Source organism: Pseudonaja textilis, chromosome 14 (assembly GCF_049901715.1).
Source record: "Pseudonaja textilis isolate UNSWEBS1 chromosome 14, rPseTex1.2, whole genome shotgun sequence".
NCBI lineage: Eukaryota > Metazoa > Chordata > Lepidosauria > Squamata > Elapidae > Pseudonaja > Pseudonaja textilis.
Window position 1 is genome coordinate 14,415,674 of NC_142003.1, and position 27,502 is coordinate 14,443,175.

The following is a 27,502-nucleotide window of genomic DNA, read 5'->3' on the forward strand; positions in this document are numbered from 1 at the left end:
TAAGACAGGACTAGACTAGTGTCGTAGCTATACTGGCTCTCAATCTAGGGTATATGCAAATTTAAAATATTATTTAGGTTCCTTTGGAAAAAAAAAAAAGATATTGTACAATTTTTTGTCATGTACTTTTCAATACAACAGAATTTTACATGTGCAAAATGTTATGCATTTTTTATCTTAGACAACTGTGGAGAAACAAAGGAGAATAGGTGACATTAACTCATCTGGAATTGTGCAAGACTTCAGAAGTGATATTTCCTCCCTGATGTGCACTCACAGTTTTACTGCCATCAAATCCATTGTCTAACATGGCTGGTCTTTTTGTCCCATTGCTTCGTGCTTGCATCGGCCACAACCGTATCTGATCTTGAGGGAAGCCCTACAAAGTTTTGAAAAAAAGCAAACGTACATGCTGACTAGAAAAAGATAAGTCATTATGAGATCAGTGTCAGGTTTTTAATGCCCAAGTGATGAAATTATTCTACGCAAAAAAAGCCAGGGACTAAATCGCTGTCTCCTCCTGTTGGCGCTCACCATTGTTTGAGAAAGGTTTTGAACAAATTCTGCCAGTGAGGAACTCTTCAAGACTTTGAACACTGTGTACTTCACTTTTTCTTCATCGTACATGTCATTGCCTTGATGGCCACAGAACTGGTCCTCTGTTACTATCTGAAATTACACAAGCATTGGGTTATTGAAACAAACGTGGATCACAACGAAAGTCTTCCCTATTTCTACAATGATGGACACCTTAGAAGGTGAACATTCATGTTCGAGCTTCTAGTTCCTCTCAACTTTTTTTTTGAGGGGGTGGTGGAATACTAAAATATAACTCAGGTTCAGACCTATTACAGAGCTAACACTTTGTGTTAACTTCTGCCATTGGGACATAAAGATAGTCCTTGAGTTACAAAAGTTTGTTTAGTGAACATTCAAACTACAACGGCACAAGTGACTTATGACTGTCAATTCTGCCGAATGTAACTGAGTTACATGTTTAATTAATCCATCATAAACAACCTTTAAGGGCACATTTTTTTCAAATGCAATTGATCAGCACACTATATTACTACATGGTGTCAGTTTTTAACAGCTGATATCAAATTGAAAGAAAGTATGCTGACAGTGTGCTGATCAAGTGTGTTTGAAATATATGTTCTTAAAAGATTGCTTATGATGGCTTAATTAAACAGGCAGGTAACTTCAGTTACATTCAGCAAAATTGACTGAAACCAGGTTATGACTTATGACCATTTTTCATACTTATGACCGTTGCAGCATCCCCAAGGTCACGTGATCAGAATTCAGGTGCTAGGCAACTGGTTCATATTTATGACCGCTGCAGTCTCCTGGGATCATGCAAACTTCTTTTGACTAGCAAAATCAACGGGGAGGCCGGATTCACTTAACGTACTCACTTCACAACTGCAGTGATTCACTTAACAGATGTGGCAAGAAAGATCGTAAAATGGGGGCGAATCTCACTTAAGACATGTCTCGCTTAGCAACACAAATGTTGGGCCTCAATGGTGGTCGTAATCTCTCAGAACTGCCCGGCTGTTGCAGAATAAGGCAATGAAGTGGGGCTGCCCTTTGCAGATGCTTGCAGCACCTGGACACAAGAGGGCTCACTGAAGCAGGCAGGAAGGAGGAAGGTGGACTCTTGTGTTTCAAGTCCAACTGCCATCACCCTCCATAAAGGGAAAGGAAAAGGATTCTGCATGAATGCACAGCAAAAATACATTTCGTGCAGAATACATCAACTTTACTAAAACTAAAACCCTTTTTTCAGAATTAATTGGCACGAGACTTTCCTGTCTCCTCTTGACATTAGGCCATCCTTGGCGAACCTTGCTCTCCTCCTACAGTATCTACAATGAGAGGAACTTTACCATCACCTGTCAAATTTTGATTGAAACACATCAAGTAGTTTTAACTCTCCCAGGTGACTGGGTCTTAGTTCTATTATTAACTATGTCCCTCTATGTACCGAATGCAAGTGGAGGGGAGTTACTTGGAGAAGTTTGGAAAAAAATGTATCAAGGGTAATTTACAAATGTAAATATATTTTTCTGTTCCTGTGGGTCACATACTCCTTCGGTGTTCCTTTTACAGAGATTCGGGGGGAAAAATAATTGCTAGATATCCTGGCTGTTCTGACACTCGGCTTATCTCCAGTGGCTGCTTAAGGACAAGCAGTCCAAAATTACAGCGCAGGTGGCTAGACTCTACACAGCAGCACTGGGGATTCGTTGGAAACACCTTACGTATTATATACAGCAAATGTGGCCAATCCTTTGCACTGCCTTTTTCCTTTCCCTTTTAGTAATAAACTGACTAGGAGCCACACCGTTTTATAGATTGTGATTTTAAGTGTACTTAGAACCATGTACAATTGACAGGCTGGATTTTATTGTAGATTTTATCTGTTATTTATTATTTTATTCTAGAATTTTTAATTGTATATTTATTGTTTTTTATTTGTTCTGGTCTCTGATCTATGACTATAATAAATAAATAAATTCTGAAATACTGTAAATATAAAGAAAAACAATCAAGCCAAGATGCTCAGTTTCGACCACAAGAAGCACTGCTGAGAAATATTCAACTGATTAGATACCATGGAAGAGAAGATAGCGATCAAACTGCATATAATCTGCCTTTAGATTTGCTGGTCTCCATATGCCAGCTGGAGAGAAGGAAAGTTGTGGAACACCAGTGTGAATAAAGATACAGTTGGTAGTCCTTGAGTTACGACCACAATTGTGCCCCAAATTTCTGTTGCTAAGTGAGGCACTTGCTAAGTGAATTTTGCCCCATTTTACGACCTTTCTTGACAAAATTGTTAAGTGAATCATTGCATTTGTTAAAGTTAGTGACATGGTCACTAGATTCCTCACTGACCTAGCTTGTCAGAAGATCGCAAAAAAGGGCTCACATGATCCCCGGGACACTGCAACCGTCGTAAGTACGAACCTGTTATCGAGCATGTAAGTTTTGATCATGTGACTGCAGGGGTGCCGCAATGGTTTGTGTGAAAAACCATACGTCACTCTTTTCAGTGCTGTTTAAACTGTCACTAAATGAACTATCGTTAAGTCACAGACTACCTGTCCAGTTGTACCTTGATACTCAACTGCTTTGAAACTCATTGAATTTGAGTTTCAAAGTTGTGTTGAGTTGAACTCAACACATTTTGACATGAACATTTTGTCCATCATTTGTTTTGGTAGTCAATACACGAGCTAGAACTTGTCAGTATTGGCTGCCTTATGACTCACTACGTTATTCCTTGTGGGAAAAAATTGTTTGGTACTCATCAAACCTCCCAGAACCAATTAGTGATGAGCACCGAGTTACCACTGTGCATCAAATCAACTTCCAAGGGTTACACTCAACGCTTACGGGGAGAACTTGCCCGTCATCACAAAGATTTGAGCTTGGAATGACAAGTCTACTGAGCCACAAACTCAACTAGAGGTAGCAATGAACTTTTATCCTTGACTGATTCACAGTTCTACTTTTAGCACAAATTACAATGACCTGCATCCAGATGGAAGGGGGTGAGAAAGAGGACCAACGAAGGGAAAATGAGCAGAAATGACACAGAAAATCCAAGGCAGCTCCTTCTCCAAGCTCACCTGTACTTGCATATAGAGATGGGCTTCTTGCCTCTCCTTTCTCTTTTGGGCCTCTATTCTTTTTTCTTCCTGCAATCGTTCCACCAGCTGCTGAGGAATATCATGATCTGTGACTGCTTGCAAAACCTCACCTGCAAGAAATACAACATTGGCACTAGGAGAGTTTTAAAGGCAAAACAAAGCAGCCAATGACTTGAGGGTGGTCATTTGGTCTGTCCGTCCGTCCATCCATCCATCCAGGTATTTGAAGGACTGCCCCTCACCAAAAATATCTACCCATCCCATCAAGTTGGGAAGAGCTGGTCAACCTGTTTTCCAAAGAAACAATGGATGGAAACTAATCAAGGGAAAGAAGCAACCTAAAATTAAGGAGAAACTTCCTAACAGTGAAAACAATTAACCAGTGGAATGGGTTGCCTTCAGAAGCTGTAGTTGCCCCAACACTTGGGGTTTACAAGAAGAGACTGGAGAGCCATTTGTCCACAAGTCATCTACTTGGGCAGGGGGTTGGACTAGAAGACCTCCAAGGTCCCTTCCAACTCTTTTATTCTGTTATTCTGAATGTGGATGGGATTGTCCAAGAAGGAATGTCATCTGATGGGACACAGGAGACCTCTTCTGCTCCAGCACCCATCCTCTGGAATATTCTCTCAGCAGAAGCGAACCCTGTCCTCCCCCCCGGCCTCCTGGGCTTCTGGAGGAGCCTAAAATCTTGGCTCTGTTACTTGGCTTGGGCCCTGACAGGGGCTTGCTACATTGGGGGTGGATGATGGGTGGAGAAGATTCTCACCCCAGGCTGTCCATCATCTTGGTTCTTAACTTTTAACTGTTTTTAAAGCTTTTAACACTGTTTATTATATTGTAAGTTGCCCGGCCTTGCTGTATTAGTGAGCTGGGTATACAGAGATTAATTAATTAGGTGAACAATGGACCGGATTCCTGCCTAAGCTACATCTGCACATTCTACAAGACAGCGGGATTTATTAACCTCTCTCTCATAATACAAACTGTACCTCAACAGAGGGATTGTCAGCAATCCTTCACAGAGTCAGTTTTCTATCAGAAGTGATGAACTCATTTGCATTGGTGAACTGCTAGAAAGAACTTTAGTATTTGAAATTTCACTCTTCCATTTAGACTATTTATTTATACAGTTAGCAATCTTTTAAACACCACGACACAACATTCCTTTGTAATGTTAAGCTTCTTAACACAATTTCTTAACAGCTGTCTGGATTGCAGAGTCCACTAAGTTCACTGCCCAAAATGACATCAGGATGACTGTTAAGCACACGTCATCCGTTTTTTAAAACAGAGGATACAAATTACTGCATCTCTGAAGGTCAGCATTTTCTTCAGTAGGATTTTAGAAATGTTTCTGTACTCAGCATGCCACATGCATTAGTTGTGCATGTCTTCATTTGAAGAAAGAGAGATAAATTTAAAACAACAAGCAGAGCTTCAGATAAGTTCATTCTGGATCCTTGAGCTGCCAATAGCTTAAGCCTTGTATTTATTTATTGCTTAGAAGCAGATTATTTTGTTTTTTGGCTTTTTTAACTGCTCTAAAATGGAGGGCAATGGCCAAATTTTAAATGTCAAACCCTTGTATTATGAAATATTCCAAAGTGTAGGATTTGCTATAAAAAACATGTTCAATATCATCCTTCAGATGGAGACCATGCGGTATCTAGCTTTTTTTTCCCCCAATCCCTTTTTGAAAGCGAGTGTCCAGGAATCAGGTTTCTTTAAATACTTAGGTTTCTTCCTTTTTCACAACAAGAAACCTGGCAGATACCACCTTAAAGTATATACTTTTAAGTAATTAGAGAAACAACACTCTCCTTGTAATTGTAAACCTCAATTGCCTTCCCTTCATGTTAGCATCAGTTCTGCAAGTGTGGTCTCAGAAGTGCAACGTGTGAGACAGTTCTTAAATACAGCATGGAGAAAGTCAACATTCAGGCCTGTTTTACATTTCAACAGATGACTGGTGCACCTACTTAGCTTTGACTCCCTGATATAAACCAACATGTATGCGTTGGTACAGTGTCGCACAGACAGGTCATCATCATGGCCTCCATAGTTATGCTCAATTGCTTCTTCTTTTGTACATCTAGATACAACGTCATCATCAAATTTACACCACTGTGAAAATAAAGCAGTGAATTTAAAAACGGCAAGTATTCAATAAAACGTTCATGTTCTAAATTTTAGAAACTTAAAACTTAGAATTCTAATTTTGTTCTAAGCACTGCAAACTGCCCTGTAGCAAGCAGACCAGTTCAGAACTGACAAGACTCCAGTTTGACCCCGGAGTTTCTCTTGAGTTGTTAGGGCTGATTCTAGACTGTGCAAGCCAAGGAAATTCCCAGAACTGATCCAGTTTCTCCTTGCTTGTTCCTTCATACTGGAATTGTTTCAAATTCCTTTTGCATGTTAAACATAGCATACAGAAAGAAGATTGCGTGGCTATTTCTTAAAAAAAAAAAAACTTAATATCTAGCAGCATTTAAATAGAAACTATAGATTATTCAAGTTATGCAAACAGTTTTCCCCCCAGACATCTGATAAAACAGACTGATAACTTTTCTAAAATCTTAGTTAACGATTTCCAAGACATTATATGTGAGGAAAATATATATCATTCCTGATGCTAAAATTGTTAATAAGTGCTTATTTAAAGGACTTTCCGTTTAATACCTGATGGTTTTTCTGACTTACTTTTCCATCTCCCTTTGGGTTCAAGTAAACAACATAATGCCCTCCATGGTTGTCACCACTGTGTACGAGCACTGCGTGAAGAATATAATTTGCAGCATCTTTAGGATCAGTTTTTTGCAAGAATTCATCCAGAGGCAACTGATCAGGAAATTCAAACCTTTTACAAAAATAGTGGGGGGAGGGGGAAGGGGGGAGAAGAGTTACACGTGGTTTAGAAACGCATGCAGTAATCAAGTGCATCATCAGATAAGTGCGTCATCTTCGTTGTATCAGTTGTATTGCTAGGTTTCTTATTAAGTAGAGGTACCATCAATTTTTATCACTTTACTGCAGAATTTTTGGGCTGTCTATGATTGTTTGTTAAGTGCCTGGAACTGTAAAGGAGGAAGGATGGAGGGAAGGAGAAAGAAAGGAAGAAAGAGGGAGGGAGAGAATAAGGGAAGGAAGGAGGGAAGGAAAGAGGGAGAGAAGGAGGGAGAGAGGGAAAGATGGAAGGAGAAAGGAAGGAAAGAGAGAGAGAGGAAGGGAGGGAAGAAAGGGAGAATGTGGGTGAGTGAGAGAGAACTACTAGAAGTTTTCCTGTTGCAGGTTCTGAAATCAGCCCACAGAAACATTTCAATTTTTCCTCATCTTCCTAATTCCATGAAAACCGAGGTTAGGATGTATCTGCAGCTACCTCATCAATTTTAGTCTTGTTGCAAAAGCTAGAGTCCACAAACGAAGCGGAGTATTTCTACATAATTTACCGAAAGGACACAACACAGAGAGGAATGGCCTTCTGCCAATTCACCTCACCTGGTTTTTTTTTTTTTTTTTAATAAATTGCCCATGGTTTCCCCAACTCTACTTGGTGAAGATAGAGACCGTCTATTTATTACCAAAAGCATTTCTGGAAAGGATGAGGGCTCTTCTTAAAAACTGGGTTGGGTTGGGCGGGGGGAGAGACAGCAGTCCCTTCCCTGAAGTTTCCTGCTGGTACAAAGAGCTCAAGATACAACAACAGCTCTGAAGGCCATGAGGTTTGTTGTCCCAAAGGTGCTTTTTTCAAGAGGCAACTGGACTTATTTTTTCTCTTGAAGGTGTTTCACTTCTCATGCAAGAAACTTCTTCAGCTCTGACACAGGATGATGGGGAATGGAAAGATTTATACTCCTTGCAGACAGACCTGGTCATTTGCATCCTTTCCCACACCCATTTATACCACTCAGGTGACCCTGAGGACACAGATAAACCTCCAGGTGACCTTAACGACACACTAAAAGTATGCAGATAACCAGCTCTGTCTGCAAGGAGTATAAGTCCTTCCATTCTCGACCATCCAGTCAGAGCTGAAGAAGCTTCTTGGATGAGAAGCGAAGAGTGTTCAAAGAAAAACCAGAAAGTCCAGCTGCTTCTTGAAAAAGAAGCTACCTTTGGGACAACTGGGACCTGAGAATCTCCACAGGGACCTGAGGCTTGTTCTAATCATGTAAGCAAGACCCCAGGATTCCAGCTAGTGTCTTCCATTCCAAGGGGCCTCTGCGGTGCAGTGGTTAGAGTGCAGTACTGCAGGGGCTACTTCTGCTGGTTGCCAGCTACCTGCAATTTGGCAGTTCGAATCCCATCAGGCTCCAGGTTGACTCAGCCTTCCATCCTTCCAAGGTGGGTCTAATGAGGAGCCAGATTGTTGTGGGGGCAAGAGGCTGACTCTGTAAACCGCTTAGAGAGGGCTGGAAAGCACTGTAAAGCGCATATGCTGTAAGTCTAAGTGCTACTGCTATTTGCTGAAAGCGAACTTTTTCAGTGTTACGCATTGCTCCCTGAGCATCCAGGGGCATTGCCTCGGACATGCAGCGACTAGCTATAAAATGACCATCATCTACGCAGCAGCAATGGAAACCCCGTGTTAGAATCCTGAGCGACACTCATAAATGTACTGTTACCTGTCGTTTATTTTGATGTTCTGGTCCGTCTGGGGATCGTACATGAAACGCATGAGCTGTAGGTGCAGCACAGGTGGCAATGTTAGGAATTTTACCCCTTTTTCTGCCTCCTGTGGGTCAAACAGACGGATACGTAAACGCACAATTGAGTTATGCTTCATCCGCTGAAAAAAACGGTTTCCAACCAGAATGGAGAAGTGGGTCCCAGCGTGGCATAAAACAGGCAACCCTCGACTTACAACTGTGTCAACTCATAAAACATTCCTATGCCTGTTTTAGTAGTTGCCATTAAAAAAAAAGGGGGGGGGGGGAAGAACAAGATGATAAACCATTTTATACAAATTTGGGATCTATTCTATCAATGGTTAGACAATAAAACATGGTAATGAAATATGTAGATTCTTAGAAAATAATAAATATATAAAGATGCATTCTTTTCTTATTATATCTACAAAATGATTGTAGGATAGATTTGAGATAATATGAACTGTCATAAAACAAATTAAGTAAAATATGATTATTTCAAAAAACATGAACGAATAAAAGTACAGTCAAATGACTGATTAACAATGATATTAACGTATTTAATACTTGATTGACAATATGAGAATATATACAATGTAATTGTAATTGAAGACTACAAAATGGAAGCACAAAACAATTTGTAAACCAACCGGCACACTGTATGTATATACATGGAAGATGACTTGATGTTTTTATGTTATGTTTGTCTATGTTCGACTTAAAAACCAATAAAAAATTAAAAAATAAGTAAATAATAAAGGGGGGGGGAGGAAAATCTGGAAGAGCAGTGCAGCAGTTTGAAAGCAAAAGTACATTCCAACGCTTATCTTTAAAAGATTGTAACTAAACTACCAGAGCTTTTGCCCGTGAATATATTTAATTGGAGAACATGAAGGATGACATCCAGCCCCTGAATGTGCTCAATTGGAGAATCTGGTTTATGAGACACCCAGGGGGGAGGGAGGGGGGGAACATGGTCACAGGGGACTGTAAATTACATAGGCCAGAGTTGGCTTCATACAGGGCAATGAATCCTTCGAAGTTATTGGAAGTTTGGCTCGAGAATCCAAAGTTAGCAACGGCACTGAAAACAGTGGACTTATGACTGTTCTTCACACTTAAGACCACTGCAGCCTTCCCAAGGTCACTGGTTCTTATTTATGACCGTTGCTGTGTCCCAGGGGCCACGTGATCCCCTCTTGCGACCTTCCGAGCAGCAAAGTCAGTGGGGCAACCAGATTCATTTTACAACCGAGTTACTCACTTAACGGCGATTCCTTTAACAAGTGTGGCAAGAAAGGTTGTTAAGATGGGGTAAAATTCACTTAACGACTGTCTCACTTAGCAACAGATGTTTGGGGGCTCAGTTGTGGTGATGATTGGGGGGCTGCCCTTTTCCTGTGATTTATTTCCTTGTTTTTTTCATGCATCAGCTGTTTTACTCACTGGGGCTGCAGAGAAGGTAAGTATTATAGCTAAAAATGGTCTTTTCTAAATGCTGGGCGCGCACTCACCGAACTCGTTGAATGGCACCGCTGGGGAGCATAGTTAATAAACAAACACACTTCAATAAACAAACATGCTGCTTTGGGGAAGCTATGTTTCTCTGGCATCTTTTGCAATTCCACAGACCCAGCTGAAGGCTAAGTACCTGCAAGCCATGTTCCCCTGCATCGTATTTATTGTCTCCATCCAGCTGCTCCACTGCAACATAATCTATGAAAGACTCAAAGACTGAAAGAGACAAGAAAGAAGAAAAAAGTTTTATATATATACTTCATATTAAAAATGCATGAAAAGTTTCAGTGGGCACAACTCTCCCCACCCAACCCCAACTAAACCAAGATATTTTGGAACTAAATAGAGCAGGGGGCTAATTTCCAATAATACAAATCAGACACTGCATTTAATAGAAGAATGGTTTAGGAGTCCTTGGTGCTCTCTGAGCTTGGTTGTTTGCTTGCAGATAGGGAGTAAACCCCACTCCCTTCTACACTGATGATGTCACCTAGTTGGGTAATGAAATGTCTGCAAGGAGAGACTCAACCTGGAAATAAGGAGAATTTTCTGACATGAGAACAATCAACCAATGGAACAGAAGTTATGGGAGCTTCATCACTTGAGACTTTCAAGATGAGATTGGACAGCCATCTGTCAAAAATTGTGTAGAGTCTCCTGCTTGGGCGGGGGGGTGAGACTAGATGACCCGCAAGGTCCCTTCCAACTCTGTTAATCTAATCTTAATCGAAAGAAGGGCTTCTCTGAGGCACATGAATTCTTACTTAAGAGAACACACATACTTACTACTTTTCTTTCCTTTTATACTAAGTTGAATATCGTAGTAATCCTCTATTCGTTCAGATCGATAGTCTACGTGTTTGCACTGGATATAGGACTGCAAATAAAAACAAGGCATTGGGACATCGAGACAGGTGAACAATGCAACCGTTCGTCCTCCGCCCCGCAAGTCCAATACATACCACCATCTTCCCTCTGAACAATTTAGGGATGGTGCCTTCGACGCAGGTGCCTTTCATTTTGTTTTCGACATTATCAAGCAACTGAAGAAGAAAAACAGAACGCCTGAATTAATAATGAGCAGCCATTAGGATTTTATCTCAGACAACTCTGGGGAGAGAGGGGGGGGGGAGGGAGAGAGAGAGGGAGGGAGAGGGAGGGAGGGAGGGAGAGGGAGAGAGAGAGAGATGCTCAGCTATCTCTCATGCAGCCCAGCCAGGTAATTATTTGGTTTTCTTCTTAAGTCTGATTGCAGGTTCTGAAGACTTCAAAATGGCATCTTCTCATCTTAAGAAAGGTGGAGACGGCCATTACCAGCAGGAAAACAAATTTACACAACCCTTCAGTTCTTCCGCTCATCAAATAGGTTCTCCACTTGTCAAAGAAAAGCTTCCTCGGAGCCAAACTGCGCTCCAAGTGACCTCATAACCATTTCCCTATAGTTCCCTTGGTAACAATATGGAAATGTTTGCCATTGCCTTTTTTCAAGGGTGGGGACCATTCTTTTCCCGGTCTAACCTGTGTATACCTCAGGGGTCTCTCATCCAAATATTAACTTAAGCTTCTTGGGATCAAGGGAAAGGCTATCATCTGCTGTGATTGTATAAATCTGAGCTCAGCCCCGGTGAAGGCTTTTGGCCCATCAAACTCTACAAACCAACAAAAGGCCCCGTTTTTCAGGCATTTGGGACCACATTTGCTTTTGAGTGACATGCTGGAATCTGCACCTTAAAAAGAAGGTGAAACCAGGGTAAGAAAATGGAAGGGGCCAAGACCAAATTTAAAATCCATCAATCCAACGGACCTGGAATTAAGTGCCATTATTAAAAGCGTGCACTTAATGTGATTATTCCTTATGCAGAGGCTGCATAAACAAAGGACAGGAATCTCGGTTTGAATACTGCTGAGTGAAAAGAAAAGAGAAACAATACGTACCACTCGACATAATTCCTGAACATCATGTTGCATGAAGCTGTCTAAAGTCTCCCATCTTTATTAAAACAAAACAAAACAAAAAAGGGCCTCTTATAAAATGCTAACATTGGAAAGCAACCACACAAGCATCCAATACATCTGATTCGGTGCACAAACAAAAAAGGACATATTAAAATGAGATTAGCTTTGAAGCATTTGGGAATTCAGTTAATCTCTTAATGAATCATCAAAGGCTGCATTTTGCTCTCTTCTGAATGGCTTGCTGGTCACGTGTACACACACTTTTCTTTCTGTTGGAAAGAAAATCACAACGGTAGCTTAACCTTACACCAAGGAGGCCGGGCAGCTGCCCCAATGGGGTGTTATATGATAGAAGAAAGTTATCTAGCAAAGAGTGCTGCAACAAAGATGAGTTTAAAAAATGGGGGGCAAAGATTGATCTCTGATGATAAATAAAATTGAAGGAACATAAACGGTGGAGCACAGAGCAAGACTCTGTATTATTAATCTTGTGAATATTCTGCAATATTCTCCTTTGACTTCATGTGTTGCAGGCTGGTTTGGTTTAAGAATCAAGACAATGCTGATGAAGGAATTTTCTCCAAGAAGTTCTGGAGAAACGTCCTGTCTTCAACATGAGGTCTCACATATGGTGTTGGGATCTCTCCTATCAAGCAAGATCATCCGCAGCCAAGCGGGAAAAGGCTACAATCCCTTGGCTGTAAGAATGTCCTAAACCTCAAGTTCATTGGTAGTTTAGAGCAGCGGGTGGGGAATCATGGACTTTTTATGATTCGTGGACTTTTAATTTTCCAGAATTCCTGAGTCAGCATGGCTGGATCAGGAATTCTGGGAGTTGAAGCGTACAGGTCATAAAAGGGCCGTCTCCTGCTTTGAAGTCATGAATGCCAATTTCTTCCCCCGCCCCCTGAGAACCAGGCCTGCTACTTTCTTCCTTCAAGGGATGCTTAAGAATGACAGGATATTGGTAGCAGGCTATTAAGGACTTCGAGTGAGGGGTTTTCATTGATGTAGGCACTATTTTAAGATGCAACAAAACTACCTTAAATTACTCACAGGCCCCAGCCCCAGCCATATTTATTCAGTGCCAGAGTGCGCTAGGTGCCACAGCTAAGTAGTGCTGCAATGTTTAATTGATTAAAAGAGGTTTAATTCTTGCACGTGCACATGCCTCCTAATTATGCCAGCAAGCTTTTTTTTTTTTAAAAAAAAAAAGACATCGTTTCTGCCCATATGCAAGTTCAATCAATACAGAGATTAAGATTTGTGGGGTTAATCTATTAAACACACTTTAATTTTGTTGCAGCCCTAATAAGGTACCATCTGCACTCACAAAAGGTACACGATTTAAAAGATCAGGAAAAAAAAAAACACTTCTGAAAAGCCCCAGAAACTTCTGCTAATCGCTTAGCGGTTGAAGAACTCTTGGAAACCTTTCCAGCACTTACCCAAAAGATTTTGTTAGCTTCTTAGTTCCTACTGGTTTGTCGCTATGTTGAAGTTCATAGAAGACTCTCTGCAACGCTAAAGGAACACTTTTTGAAGAGTCGTCTCCTTCGGTAGGCATCATATATACAGCCTAAAAAGCACACGTAAGTTGAGTTTAAATTCTGGAAAAGTCCTTTTGTTTTTAATGTCGGGTCCCAAAAGGTGGTTTTTTCCAAACGGCAACTGGACTTGGTTTTTTTCCTTGAAAATGTTTCGCTTCTCATCCAAAAACTGAGTCAGAACTGAAGAAGCTTCTTGGATGAGAAGTGAAACGTCTTCAAGGAAAAACAAAGTCCACTTTGCCTTTTGGGACAACTACGACCTGGATGACAGAGAATCTCCATAGATGTTTTGTTTTTTTCATCTAATGCCTGGTTCCCTGTGGTGATTTGCTGGCCAATTCAGTTAAATACTCCTGAACAACCTGCTTTGCGATATCCAACGGCAACCCAGGCTGCTGACAGTGAAAGGCTGTTTACGTTTAGGCAATAGGTTGGTCTTTGGAGTCCTAAACTACCACCAAAGCAGCCCCTTGGTTTGAGTCTGGGAAAGTGGCACTTTAAGATTTCGCTCAGTACTTACGATATGACACGGGATTAGGGGTGGAGAAAAGAGTCTCTGAACAAGACTGCATTTCATACTGCTTTTCTGTTGACTTATATCCAGTCTCTACTCTCACATACGCATGATCCTGGGATATTGTTATAAAGATAGGTTCATAAATTGCAAACGGGACCAAGGTCCACTGTTAAACAAAACGGGCCATCGGATGTTCTCCCCCCGCCACAAGTCATTCTCCCCAAAACCAAAGAGAAGTGCACGTTTCTCAGCTGGAGTGAGAAAGCTCAGTTCCCCTAGGGCCATAAAACTCTCTCAACTGCAAAGCCGTAGTAAAAGGTAAAGGAGACTCTGCAGATTTTACTCCGCTAGTCACTGCCGACTCTAGAGGGTAATGCTCGTCTCCGTTTCAAGGCCACTGAGCCAGCTTTGTCTGAAGACATTTCCACAGTTGTCTGGCCAAGCATGATGTCATGGAATGCTGCTACTTTCCCACCGAAGTGGTACCTATTTATCTACTTGCATTTGCATGCTTGTGAACTGCCAGGAGCTGGAGCGAAACAAGAGGGCACCCCTTCGTGTGGTGCTCGAATCTCGAACCTGGGTTGCCGGCTTTCCAGCCAAAAGGCCCAGCCTCTTAACCCCTGAGTCACCGCGCTGCCCTCCTAGTGGAGGAGTCCAGACGCATCTGAAGGACACCAAGAAATAGAGCTGTGCCATATTCCAATTGAGGCCGTGCCTCAGGCAGGGCTCCTGCAGTTCGAAGCACTTGACAGACCTATTCTATCTATTCCACAGAGCAGCTTCTTCTGGTAGTAACTCCCCTGTCAAGAAAAATTTGATCCTGGGAGCTGTCCAGCTTCTAACCTATCTCTCCAGAACAATTCTGAATACCAAACTCACAGACAGACAGATAAACACACACACACACACACACACACCACCCCAAGCTCTTGGTCAAATGCTTGTAGGAGTATGCTGATTTCTATGGGATGCCCTTTCAAGTCCGTGTCAGAGTAAAATCCAGGGCAGCACTTGTTCTCACACTGGCCAATGTGCTCTTTGATCCGATCACACTCACATTTTGCTTTATATAGCAGGCTGAATTGGGTCAAAATTTAGGATAATGTTTGCAATAGATTATGCTTCCCTCTTCCCTCTTACATAAGGCAATACAAGGTATTATGAGTGGGATAAGTATGCGTTGCAATCTTCTAACGGTGCTCCGCAAAATAAAATGGAAAATTTCTGTCTGCAAGAATTCAATGGTCAAGGTTTCTGGAGCTGCTGCAGAAGTAGGAGATGTTTATTTCCCAGAATTGTATTTTATTGACCTGGTTTCAACAAACATTGGGAGTCAACTTTGGAGAATGAATGGAGCTCAGTGACTGACAGGGTGGATTTGATTTAAATCAAGGCGATTTAAATCACAATTTAAATCACTAGTAAAAAGGCTGGATTTAAATCAACTTGATTTAAATCACAATTTTTGAAGAGCAACTGTAATCTCTGTCCTGCAGCGGCTCCTCCTCTGTCCTGCTGTTGACTGACCGATAGTCCCAATATTGCAAAATATACAGCCTCATGCTGCATAACTAAGCTCCATTTCATGCTGAATAAACTAAATTATTAATGTACCTTAAATGGAAAACTATCTTTAGATAGATGTTTATTCCAAAAACATTTTATTAAAATAAATTTGATAAAAAATTTAAAAAAATCCAATTTAAATTTTAAAAAAATCCAATTTAAAATTTAAAAATCCAATAAAAAAAAAAGAAACCATCAAGTTTTATCCACCCTGGTGGCTGACCACTTGCTCTGTATACTGAACAGCCCTGATTCCATTTGTGAACCTGTGATGTAAGGTAGAAAGGATTGTGAAAGTCTACTGACAGACGGCATCAACAGTTCTGGGAAGCGATGAGAACAACCATGACCCAGTCAAGGGCCCTAAGGAGATTAAAAGGTGGACTGCAAAAAGCAAAATTACAATGAACTTAAAAGTTGATGAACGGGAGAACAGAACCCAATAATTCTGACCATAGCATCATAAAGAACCTGCTACGCAATCTAAATAAGTCTAAACAGGTGAAGAGAAGATCAACCAGGGCTTAAGTTTGACTTTTGAACAAAATACTTCTTCCAGCAAATAAAATTAAAAAACCCTCCCCCTTTTTCAAACCTTGGGTTGGTATTTAAAATCTATTATTGGGGTACATGTATAGGCACATCTACAGAGACCCAAAGGACAAGGATGGGAGCAGTCAAGCAGCATAGGATCAGGGAAAGAAGATTTTGCTTTTTAATCTATTTTTTTTTACTAAATTTCTGTACCACCCATCACGCTTGCAGAGCAGTTTCAAGCAATATGATATAACTCCTTTAATAGATTTAAGGCCGGGGGGAAATGGGAAAAATATAGAAAACTAAGCAAACCACATTTATTACTGAATATATTACTGAATAACCTGAGCTACGAATATCCAAACATATTGAATGTCTTCCTCACTGAAGTCCTACCTGACAAACAGATGCTGTGCTTAAGAGGCGAAATGGAAGTGCCCATCAGCTTTTGATTTGTCAGATTTTGAAAAACAAAACAAAAACCCACTCATTTCCCCCCCTGCCCCCCCCCCAAAGGTCCCAGGAATTCCAGGCTGATATTCTTCCTGATTTGGGGGAACTGCTGTCTGCCATTGGACACTTTCAAAGTATCGGACTCTAGTTCCAACCTCTCCAGACAAAAAGGCCAAATTATCGGGGGGGGGGTAATTAATTTTGCAAAGTTGGCTTTGCGGTTTCCTATCTAAGATCAAAGAACTAGAGATGGGAAATAAAGCGCTCTAGAAATGAGAAGCAAAAATATCGGGGCAGGTGGCTCTCTTTTGGCACAATGCCTAAACAATGAAGGACCCTCATTATTAACCAGAAAGATGATAACAAACCAAAATATGAAGCTTTCCGGTTTTAAAAAACAACAATGTGGACACATTTTTAAAAAGGGTAAGGTAGTTTGGCACTTTTTAGGGCCATCAAAACCCAAGAAAAACGTTTTCTTTGCTCAACTAAAGCAACTAGACGTAAGGAAATAGGATAGCGGAGTGGGAGAAAATAATTTAACCTGCTCATTACTTTCCTCAAGTGTATGGAGTGGAGCAGCCATGAAAATCCAAGCATTCCTGCTTATTGTGCTTCTGAAAGGATCAAAGCCTCTCGGACTGAAAGCATCCTTGGAAGTTGCTGAAATTGGTCTGTGACGGCATTTCCTGCTACCTCTGACATTTGTGTGTGTGTGTGTGTGTGTGTGTGTGTGTGTGTGTGTGTGTGTGTTCGAGATCAAAAGCCCTCAAAGACTCATCCTCCGTAAAATTTATTCCAACAGGTTTAAAAGCCACCTGAGCTAATGGCCACGACTGGTGGTGAAGCGTCTGATAGGATGAAAGAGCCTGCGGGGGAGTTTGCGTGTGCTTTCTTTTATCTACGCCAATTCTTCCACCGGAGTCAGGTTCTGGTTCGACTGTCTGGAAAGGTCCAAAAGGACCTCCGTCTGCCCACTTTCTTTACGCCGCGAGGAGTGAATTTTAAAATGCTTCAATCGCATTAGTTGCAGCCAACCGTGTTACTAACTGAAGAACTGCAGGGATTCACTTAACAGGTGTGGCGAGACAGGTCGCGAAATGGGGCAAAACTCACTTAGCAACACACATTTGGGGCTCTGTCATGGTCGTATGTTGAGGACAACCTATAAATTTTCTAGCCTTATCTCATAGGGAGACTCTTTTATCTCCCTGATATTTCTGCCTCTCTCGTCTGCACTTTTCCTGTGCTCCATTACCTCTTTTCTTTCAAATGTGGAGATCTTACTGCGTTTGTCACGGTAACTTAGCAAACTCAATCATGGGAGCATGGATGGGGTAGGAGCATTGATTGGGTAGTGGTGGGATTCAAATTTTGTTACTACAGGTTCTGTGGGTGGGGCTTGGTGGGCGTGGCAGGGGAAGGTCACTGCAAAATCCCCATTCCTTCCCCACCCCAAATAGCCTGCTTTCCAGCTCCGTTCTCCTGTGCAGGGCGGAGACCCAGCCAATCAGCTGGGACTCAATGGGAGGCAGAGAAGAGATGGGGTTGGCAGGGCCAGTCAGACGTGGGATTGGCCGGTTCTCCCAACTACTCAAAATTTCCGCTACCGATTCTCCAGAACTAGTGAGAACTGGCTGAATACCACCTTTGGCGTAGGGGGAAAAAGTGATCAACAACATGAAAATGTCCTTCTCATCTCCAACATACAGGTAACTCTCAAGTTATATATTTGTTTGTTTAGTGACCACTTGTGATGACCTGTTGTGCAACTCCAATGTAACAAAATCCACAATGTAAATAAATGTCCTTTATAATGCCTCCAACTGGCCCCACTGTACAATAATTCTCAGTTGGAGATAAAACGAATTCAATAATAGTCTTCAGAAGAAAGCAATACTTAAGCAAACTTAATGAGCTGATAGAGGTGAAATAAAAAAAACAAAACAAACTACAATGAAGGAATTTCCACAACGGGCCAGGATAAGTAATTACCAACTGCAAGGAGATAACAAGGCACAATCTGTTGGAAGGACGCCAAACAAGATAACTTCAGCCCAAAATAACAGACGCTTTGCTTCTGGCAGTTTTACCTGTCTCTCTCTGATATATTATTCTCCCCAGCAGCAACCAATGAGGGGAATCATGGCCGCTTCCTCTCTCGTAAGCCAAGTTGTTTCCTTCTCCGTCCCTCCCTGCGTGTCCTAGGATGGAGAGGGGATGGGCCTGGGTCCTCCTCTGACTGCCCAGCCTCCTCCACAACCTCCTGAGCCACACTTCCACTCCCTGTCGGCTGTTCCTCTTCTCCCTCAGAGTCCAACTCTAACAAGGGCATGACACTCATTTAACAAAGGTCTCATTTAAGCAACAGAAACGTTGGGCTCAATTGTAACCCGAGGACCACCTGTAAGGAGTGGGTGGGACAGAAAACATTCCTTTCAGGAGTTCTTCGCAGAAAAAACAACAACAGGTTTTTACGAGAAAAGATGGCTGTTCCCGGCCGTTCGCATTTATCCTTTCTGTAAAGTCCGATCAAAACTTAAAACACTGAGCAGGAAAAACTCTGGAAGAGCCTTTTTGCTCACGGAAGAAACCTAACGACAAAATTCACAATGGAACAAAATGCAAACCGCAGCCCACTTAACCCTGTTTTTTCTGAATAAGGAACATGGGAGCTTGTGACGACAATGGCGGTGGGTAGTTCTGAGATGCCGTTTTATAATTGGCAATCAGGGATAAAATGGCACTGCCCTCTTCCTTTCACTTATGTGAATCTCCGTTAGCTTTGCTGCTGCTAAGCGCTGCTTCTTCGCGGTGCTTGGAAAGCCTTGCTTGGGCGCACGAGTCACAAGACTTAATCTATGATGACTGTGCACAATCGCCTCCTCTTTAATAGCAGGGCTGTCTCCGTTACATAAAGAGACCGCTATTGGGGGGGGGGGGGAAATACTCCAGCACAAAACACAACAGGAGCAACAAATTAAGATTCCAATGGGAGAAAACCACAAATATTGCATCTTGCAAATATCACAGGTAAATTCAAACACTGAAATAAACCCAGGGGAGTGGCCGTAATGTTTTCTTCTCCAATGCAATATATACCAATGTTGGTCAGCAGTACATTTCTTGTACACACTGGCACATGTTAAAAAAGACATTCTGATGCCCTCTCTCAAAAGTATATATGTGTGTGTGTGGTGTGTGTGCATGTGTATATGTGTGTGTGTGTGTGTGTGTGTAGAAAAAAGGTATAATACTGTAGATTGATTGATTCATATGCTATACATACAAACATATATATTAACCACAGTCCATTTCAAATACGTATTTATTTACCTTTCGTAGTTGGTTTGTGAAAAATAATGTCTGTAACAAACTGTTCATGTAGCAGGTTGCACCTTGGTTCTTCAGCCCCACATAACCTGTGTGCTTCTTTGAGTCCCATCTGGAATATTCAAAGAATTGGGATATAAGAATTGGGCATACACACGTTTACACACACACACACACACACACACCATTGAAACCAAGCTAGAAGCTTGGTTTTCATCAACGAAATCCGGCTGGTTCAAATTTAACTGTCAGCAAATCGCGCATCTGTTATGAAGCAATTAGGATAACAGTACACATGTTCAGAATTCTGAAGTCTTTTCAAGACTTCGAACAAAGCAACAATACCAAAAAGAGAAATTAAAATCAAAGATGTAGCAATTTGCAAAGAAAAAGTCATGTGTCTGAAAAATGAAAGCTGCTTAGAAGCTTTGCCCCTGCGAAATGATTTGTTCGAAACTGAATTATTGACCATAATGCTAAAATTTATAAGCAACAAAGTCTATACTGATTCTACAATATGGGTAGTCCCTGTCTTACGACCACAATTGAGCCAAAATTTCTGTTGCTAAGTGAGATGTTCGTTAAGTGAATCATTGCACTTGTTGTTAATTAGTCACATTGTGGTAAAATGAACCTGGCCTCCCCTGTGGACTTTGCTCACCAGAAGGTTGTAAAAAAGGATAACTGGGGCACTGCAACCGTCATAAATATGAACCAGTTGCCAAGCATCTGCATTTTAATCACATGACCCTGAGGGATGCCACAATGGTCTTAAGTGCCACAGTGGTTAGAATGTAGTCCTGCCAGCTACTTCTGCCGACTGCCAGCAATTCTGCAGTTCAAGCTCAAGGTTGACTCAGTCTTCCATCCTTCCGAAGTGGGTAAAATGAGGACCCAGATTATTAGGGGCAAGAGACTGTAAACCGCTTAGAGAGGGCTGTAAAGCACTGGGAAGCGGTATATAAGTCTCTAAGTGCTTAATGTTATTGCTATGAAAAATGGTCATGAGTCACTTTTTTCAATGTCAAAGTAATTTCGGTCACTAAATAACTGCTGTAAGTCAAGGACTCTCCACGTCCTGTGGAGAGAGGAGGATTACTGTGTAGACCAGTGGTGGATGGCCTTTTTGGGCTCCTATGCTGAAAATTGCATGTGCGCTCGCATGCCAGCACCCAGAAGACTCCCCTGCCCCCTTACCTGCACTGCGTGCCTCCCAGCTGATTTTCGGCCCATTTGAGGCCTTTTTCGGCCTCCCAGAGGCTCGAGGGAAGCCTCTGCAGCCTTTGGAGGCCGAAAAATGGGCCCATTTCATCACTTCCGGTATTTCCAGAAATACAGGAAGTGACGAAATGGGCCTGTTTCCAATACCCTGTTCACTAAAACCCTGGGAAGGATCAAAACGGTGTTCATTTCTTGATTTTTGAAAGCAATTAAGGAAAGGACTTTCTACTTGCTGAAGACAATCCTTTCCTCCAAGATGAACAAAGGACCCTGTGAGAGATGGACCAAGCTGGGGAACCTCTCAGGAAAACCTGACTTCTGAAGTTGGGAGTGTTTCACCACTGGAGGTTTTCAGGAAAACACTGAACAGCCATTTATCTAGGTGGTATGAGGATTCCTTCACTGGTGTGTGTGTGTGTGTGTGTGTGTGTGTGTGTGTGTGTGTTCATCCATCCGTCCTAGAACTTGAAGGTCTTTCCAAGAAACCAGCTCCATTTGAAGGAAGATCCTGTAATTACAATCCCTCCTTCTTCCATTTTATATCAGTTCCTTAGAAGAAAATTGAAAACATGGTAGGGATTGTTTGTTAATCTTGTTAACTAATGTATTAATTAGGCAAGGATTACATGTGAGAAGGAGTAAGTCTTTGACTTGGTGAAAGAGATTTAAGATAGAAAAATATGAGTTTTCCCTCTCTTAACCCCACCATTTAAAAAATTGTAATGTTTCTTAAAAATAGCTCATAAGTCTGAAAACAAAAAAAAACTGCAAAGGAAAAAGTTAAGCAAGTTATTTTTCCCCCTCCAAGAAAGAACAAAAGAGCAAAGGCTACTTACGCCACACCGTGAGGAGCATCAGCCTGAACATAAACTTCAAAAGTGACTTTGTCATCTTCTATGTAGCCTTTATCTGGATCAGTAACTTCCTACCAAAAAAAAAAAATGAGAGAAGGAAAGGATTGAACCAAGAAGATCAAAACCAGACGCAATAATCTTTTGGGCTCTTCCGTTCCTGAAAGGTCATGTTTCAATCTGCGGCTCAAGTCAATATAAACATACATCAATTTTTATCACTGAGCTCAAATGATATGGGGATGTCTCAAGCTGTCAACAGATGGCCATTTCTAGAAATCAATAGAAGCCACTGACAGCTTGACAATTGCAAACACAATTAACTGGGAGGCAAAGGGGACTGGTAGGGGTGCGGTGCAGAGCCACTTCTTCTATTACAGAAGTGGCTTCTTGTCTGTTCCTGATCTTAGAGAGCTGCTGAGAAGGTATTTGTGAACACAAAGTTAGCTTTTGAGCTCTGCATCTCAGGATGCTTTAATGAGACTCCGCTTGGCTGTCCTGCAATTTGACTCCAGGGATTTCAGATTACGAAGGCTTCACTCCACAAAGAAGTTTCTGAAAAAATTACTTTAAGCTAAGACGGGAAGGAGAGAAGATATGGTGGTCAAGCTACCCACAACTCCACTTCAACCTGGCTTGTGATGTGTCCGGGGGTTTCCAACCTTGGCAACTTTAAGACTTATGGAGTTTGCTGCTGAGGAATTCTGGGAGGTGAAGTCCCCAAGTGTTAAAGTTGCCAAGGTTGGAGACTCCTATTCCAGTCCATCCAACATGGAATGGGACAACTCGCCACAGACAAGCCGTCCCGGAACAATTCAAATTAATTATTCAAATTTAATTAAAATAATTTTAAAAAATATTTTAATTGTTGTCATTCACGTTTCATTTTGTCCCTTCTTTGGCATCCTTTTTTTAATGATTAAATAGTGATTCTATTCTACCATTTCTTTGATATTACAACCTTGTCCCATGGAAAGTTGGCCGTAGCAAGTTGGCTATGGCAAACTGTCCTAGACCCCATGCAACGTGCCACGCCTGCCTCCCCGCCATCCCCAGTGGCAAGCAGTTACTTACACTCCAAGACATAAAATTGGAAAAGCCCCAATCGTTTTCCTTATGAAAGAATAAGTGGCTGATCCGGCGACTGAAAGATTTCTCATCGTCCTTGTAATTTATTATCTTGAGGACTGCCTGCGCATGACAAGACCATGACCTGCAATAGTTAGAGAGATAACACTTGACACACTGTGTTGCAGAAAAGCCACTCATAAATTACATTTTACTGAGCAAGCCTCTTCATTTCTTGTCACTCCTGGATTTAAAACGTTCTTTTGGTAACCTCGCAGAAGTGGTAGCCATTATTAGTATCCTGGAAGCAATTTATGAACCGCTTCCCCTTTAAACAAAGCTTTTTTTTTTAAAAAAAAATGCTACTTCCCACATAAATTTTCCATTTCATTTGATTATTTTCTTCTAAGGTTAAACATGTTACTCCTTTCAAGCAGTAACGTAACTCCTCAAAAACTTTCGAAAACTGGCTGGGGAATTCTGGGAGTTGAAGTCTACACACCTGCAAGTTGCCAAAGGTTGAAATACCAGCCTGGACTAAAACAAGTCACTGTTCTCATTATGTTCTCTGAGGCTAACAACCCTGTAGCCAACATCCAATTTTCAGAAGTGACAAATGAGTCCTCTGCATGTGTGCCTAGAAGTTGAGTCATGGCAACTGGATTTCTTTTTGGTTGGAAATGTTTCACGGCTGATCAAAATAGCTTCTTCTTGGATCTACTTGGATAAGCAGGGAAATGTTTCAAACCAAATAGAAAAAGAACTCTGGTTGCCATGACTCAACTTCCAGACAACTCTACCTGGCTGACTGAGGATCTTCATTGATGTAAGTCCTCTGAATATATATATACATCTACTGTACTGATCCTGTTTGGCCTCTCCCTGCTGATGACAATGCTGGATGCATTATCTCCTATCAGGCAACATTTCCACGTGCAGAAAATTTTATGGCTCTGCATTCAAGAGAGGTTGGGATGACCTGGGGTGTGGCACAAAGGCAACACAGTCAGATAATCAATAAGAGTCCCTTTATTAGCTCCAACTTTGACACCAATGTCCTGTTACCTTCTGGGTTGGAGAAAAACTCTCCCAGGAACAGCCTTTGGCTGCAGAGAATCAAGTCCAAAACATGGTCAACAAAAAGTGTAACTTTAAGTCCAAACAAGCCAAACTGCAGTAATTAGTTTGGCCAGGCAGGAGCAAGAATTCCAGACTTGAAGGCATGACAATAACTCAACACGGTTGGGAAGATACCCGGAACACAGATAAGCAACGACAACATAAGATAAAGTCACATTGGCTCCCAACAGCTGCCGCACACAGCCTGCCTTTCTTATCAACTGTCTTCTCAGCTGTGGCTAATAAAGGGAATCAGGGCCCTTTCCTCCCCATAAGCCATACACCCCACATTGCTCCCTTCTCTGTTCCTTCCTGCGTGCCCTAGGATGAAGAGGGGGTGGGCATGGGTCTTCCTCTGAACTCCCTCTCCCTTGTTTTACCTCTTCCCTGCTCTGCCCAACCAGACTGTGCCCTTCCCAGTTTCCTCCACAGCCAACAGAGCCACATTCCCATTCCCTGTCAGCTGTTCGGCTTCCTCCTCAGATTCAGACTCTGACAGGGGCATGACAGAAGTGCTGCATATCCATTCAAAATGGGACTTACGTGGAATCGGACTCGGCGTTGCACTGAAGAAAGAATCCTACGCTCTTTTGGTGTGGCCTGTCTGGGTAAAGCCGTGGCATCACCATGATCTTCCAGGGCAGGTTCCGCACAAAGCAGGGTGGGCTTAGGACCGATTCACTCAGCCGGTTGAAACGCTCAACCGTGAACTGAAACGTCGCTTCTGACCGCCAGCTCGTGTCTGCAAAATAAGGAAACAACCATTCCGAGAGTCTGCAGCCTTCTCCATGGGTCTCCCAGCGAGAGATTTTACATCACTGGTTCAGTAGTCCCTGAATTATGATTTGACATTTGTGATCAAGTTACAATAAAAAGGCACCTATAATGAGCCGTGGTGACACAGTGGTTAGAAGGCAGTACTGCAGGCTAATTCTGCTGACTGCCAGAAGTTTGTTCTGACAGGTTCAAGGTGGACTTGGCCTTCCACCCTTCCAAGGTCGGTAAAATGAGGACCAAGATTGTTGGGGGCTAGAGGTGGCCTCTCTAAACCGCTTAGAGAGGGCTGGAAAGCACCATGGAACAGTATATAAGTCTAAGTGCTATTGTTATTTATCTACCACCCATCCATCCATCTCTCTCTCTCTATCTCTCTCACTGTGGTGGTTCAGTGGTTAGAATGCAGTATTGCAGGCTGACTCTGCTCACTGCCAGCAGTTCGATCCTGACCGGCTCAAGGTGGACTCAGCCTTTCATCCTTCCGAGGTGGGTCAAATGAGAACCCAGGTTGTTTGGGGCAAGAGGATGCTTCTGTAAACCACTTAGAGAGGGCTGTAAAAGCACTGTGAAGCGGAATATAAGTCTAAGTACTCTTGCTATAACTGGGATCCAAAGTTCTAATGGCTGGGGTCCCCTGCAACTGGCCTACTTTCATAGCAGCCATTTGTCACATCCAGTGGTCATGTGGTAGTGGTTTACAATTTGGGGAGGGGGGGGGGCAAGAAAAAAACAGTGATTGCTTCCGTTTCCCAGCACAAAATGCCTACTGCAGACAATGGGTTGGCCTAATGACTGGGAATTTACCATGGTGATTCAATTAACTACCATTGCAAAAAATGGCATAAAAATGAGGTCAGTCATCGGATACCCAATGTTAAGTCTGTACAGAAAAAGAGACCCATAACACATGGGGGGGGGGACGGGGGGGGGGACTGCCTTCTCCTTGGCTCGATTCCACTGATGAACACTTATTCAAATAAGGATCCCTATCGCAAAACAATTGTAAAATGAATTGTTTCACAATGGTTTTTGAGCATGATTGTAGGATACCCAGAGCTACCTGAGGTAAGATGGGCAGCCTATAAATTTTACCAATCAATCAATCAATCAGTGCCCTATAGTGAAGTTTTCAATTAGGCTGTGGTGACTGATTTTCTGCTCCATTTCCATTTCCAAAAATAAAAGTGAACTTTAGAAGTTGGCTACAGAATTCGGAAGGCGTTGGGCATCTCCTCAACTTTTCAAAAACAAAATTCCATCTAATCCCCATATTGTTCAATATCTACATATCACCAACAGAATCAGTTGTCTGGCTATTCAGAGTCGGGTGCCTCATCCTCTCAGTGATTTTCAGCTTTCCTTCCCCACCCTTCACCCAATTCTATGGATACAGGGAACACTAGGTTGATCTCTCAGGGCTGAGAGATGCTGGATCTCAACTATCCAGCAGAGCCTTACTCTGGCACAGACACTAAGTTGCGCTAACAGAGGGATACAGTCAAGATCAAGTGAGGTACTACTACCACTCTATAAAGAGTAAGTAAGATCACACCTAGAGTACTGCATCTAGTTTTGGTCACCGCAGTATAAAAAAGATGTTGAGACTCTAGAAAAAGTGCAGAGAAGAGCAACCAGGATGATGAGGGGACTGGAGGCTAAAACTTGTGATGAACGGTTGCAGGAACTGGGCATGGCTGGTCTAAGGAAGAGAAGGACCAGAGGAGACACAATAGCAGTCTTCCAATATTTGAGGGGCTGCCAAAGAGAGGAGGGGGTCAGGCTATTTTCCAAGGCATCCAAAGGCAAGACAAGGAACAATGGATAGAAACTGAACAGGGAGAGATTCAACCTGGAATGAAGGATAACTTTTCGGACAGTGAGAACAATCAAACCATGGAACAGAAGTTGTGGGAGCTTTATCACCGGAGGCTTTCAAGAAGAGATTGGACTGCCCTCTATCGGAAATGAAGGATCTCCTGCTTGGGCAGGGGGTTGGACTAGGTGACCTACAAGGTCCCTTCCAACTCTATTAATCTAATCTAATCTAATCTAATCTAATCTAATCTAATCTAATCTAATCTAATCTAATCTAATCTAAGTGTAAGCCTGGCTTGTCCAACAGAACACAGTTAAATCAAAATGTGCCTAGCATGGTGAATTCTTAGCCTGTGAATTTAAGCTGAGAAATGCAGATGCACTGTGAACCTTTTCTGTGTGCATTATGTGCCTTAAAATGAGTCAGTTTCAACTCCTACCAACTACCCAGATAGGTCCCAAGTAGTTTTCTTGGCAATATTTTGAAAGAGGCTCTTCCTAGGGTGGAGAGCATGGCTGTTAAACCATCCCAACAGGCTTTGTGTGTAAGGCAGGACTAGAACTCGCAGCCTCCCAGTTTCTAGCCTGGGCTCTTGTACTACAGGCGATGACTGCAATCCAGCTCAACATTTCTGTTGCTAAGTGAGACATGTGAGTGAATCTTGCCCCCACTTTACAACCTTTCTTGCCACCGTTGTTAAGTGAATCACTGCGGTTAATAAGTTGGGAACATGGTTGGTAAGTGAATCTGGTTTCCCCGAAGTCAGAAGGCCGCAAAAGGGGATCACGTGACCCCAGGATGCCGCAATCACCACAAATATGAGCCAGTTGCCAAATGCCTGAATTTTGATCACGTGATCCTGGGGGATGCTGCAACGGTCGTTAAGTGTGAAAAAATGGCCATGTC

The 27,502-nt window shown here is 42.2% G+C and overlaps 1 protein-coding gene across 1 annotated transcript in view; it reads right to left on the reverse strand.

Moving 5' to 3' along the window:
* The window catches only part of USP7 (ubiquitin specific peptidase 7), a 91,520-nt gene that overhangs the window by 14,136 nt on the left and 49,882 nt on the right, over positions 1–27,502 (reverse strand). Inside the window, exons 3-17 of the mRNA XM_026704099.2 lie at positions 24,547–24,745; positions 22,891–23,029; positions 21,802–21,890; positions 19,748–19,856; positions 13,234–13,364; positions 11,765–11,819; positions 10,792–10,872; positions 10,616–10,706; positions 9,963–10,045; positions 8,288–8,397; positions 6,366–6,522; positions 5,645–5,789; positions 3,642–3,772; positions 535–669; positions 278–379 (exon numbers count right to left, since the gene is read on the reverse strand). Coding sequence (XP_026559884.1) covers positions 278–379; positions 535–669; positions 3,642–3,772; positions 5,645–5,789; positions 6,366–6,522; positions 8,288–8,397; positions 9,963–10,045; positions 10,616–10,706; positions 10,792–10,872; positions 11,765–11,819; positions 13,234–13,364; positions 19,748–19,856; positions 21,802–21,890; positions 22,891–23,029; positions 24,547–24,745 — 1,757 coding nt within the window. The remainder of the gene's footprint in view (positions 1–277; positions 380–534; positions 670–3,641; positions 3,773–5,644; positions 5,790–6,365; positions 6,523–8,287; positions 8,398–9,962; positions 10,046–10,615; positions 10,707–10,791; positions 10,873–11,764; positions 11,820–13,233; positions 13,365–19,747; positions 19,857–21,801; positions 21,891–22,890; positions 23,030–24,546; positions 24,746–27,502) is intronic.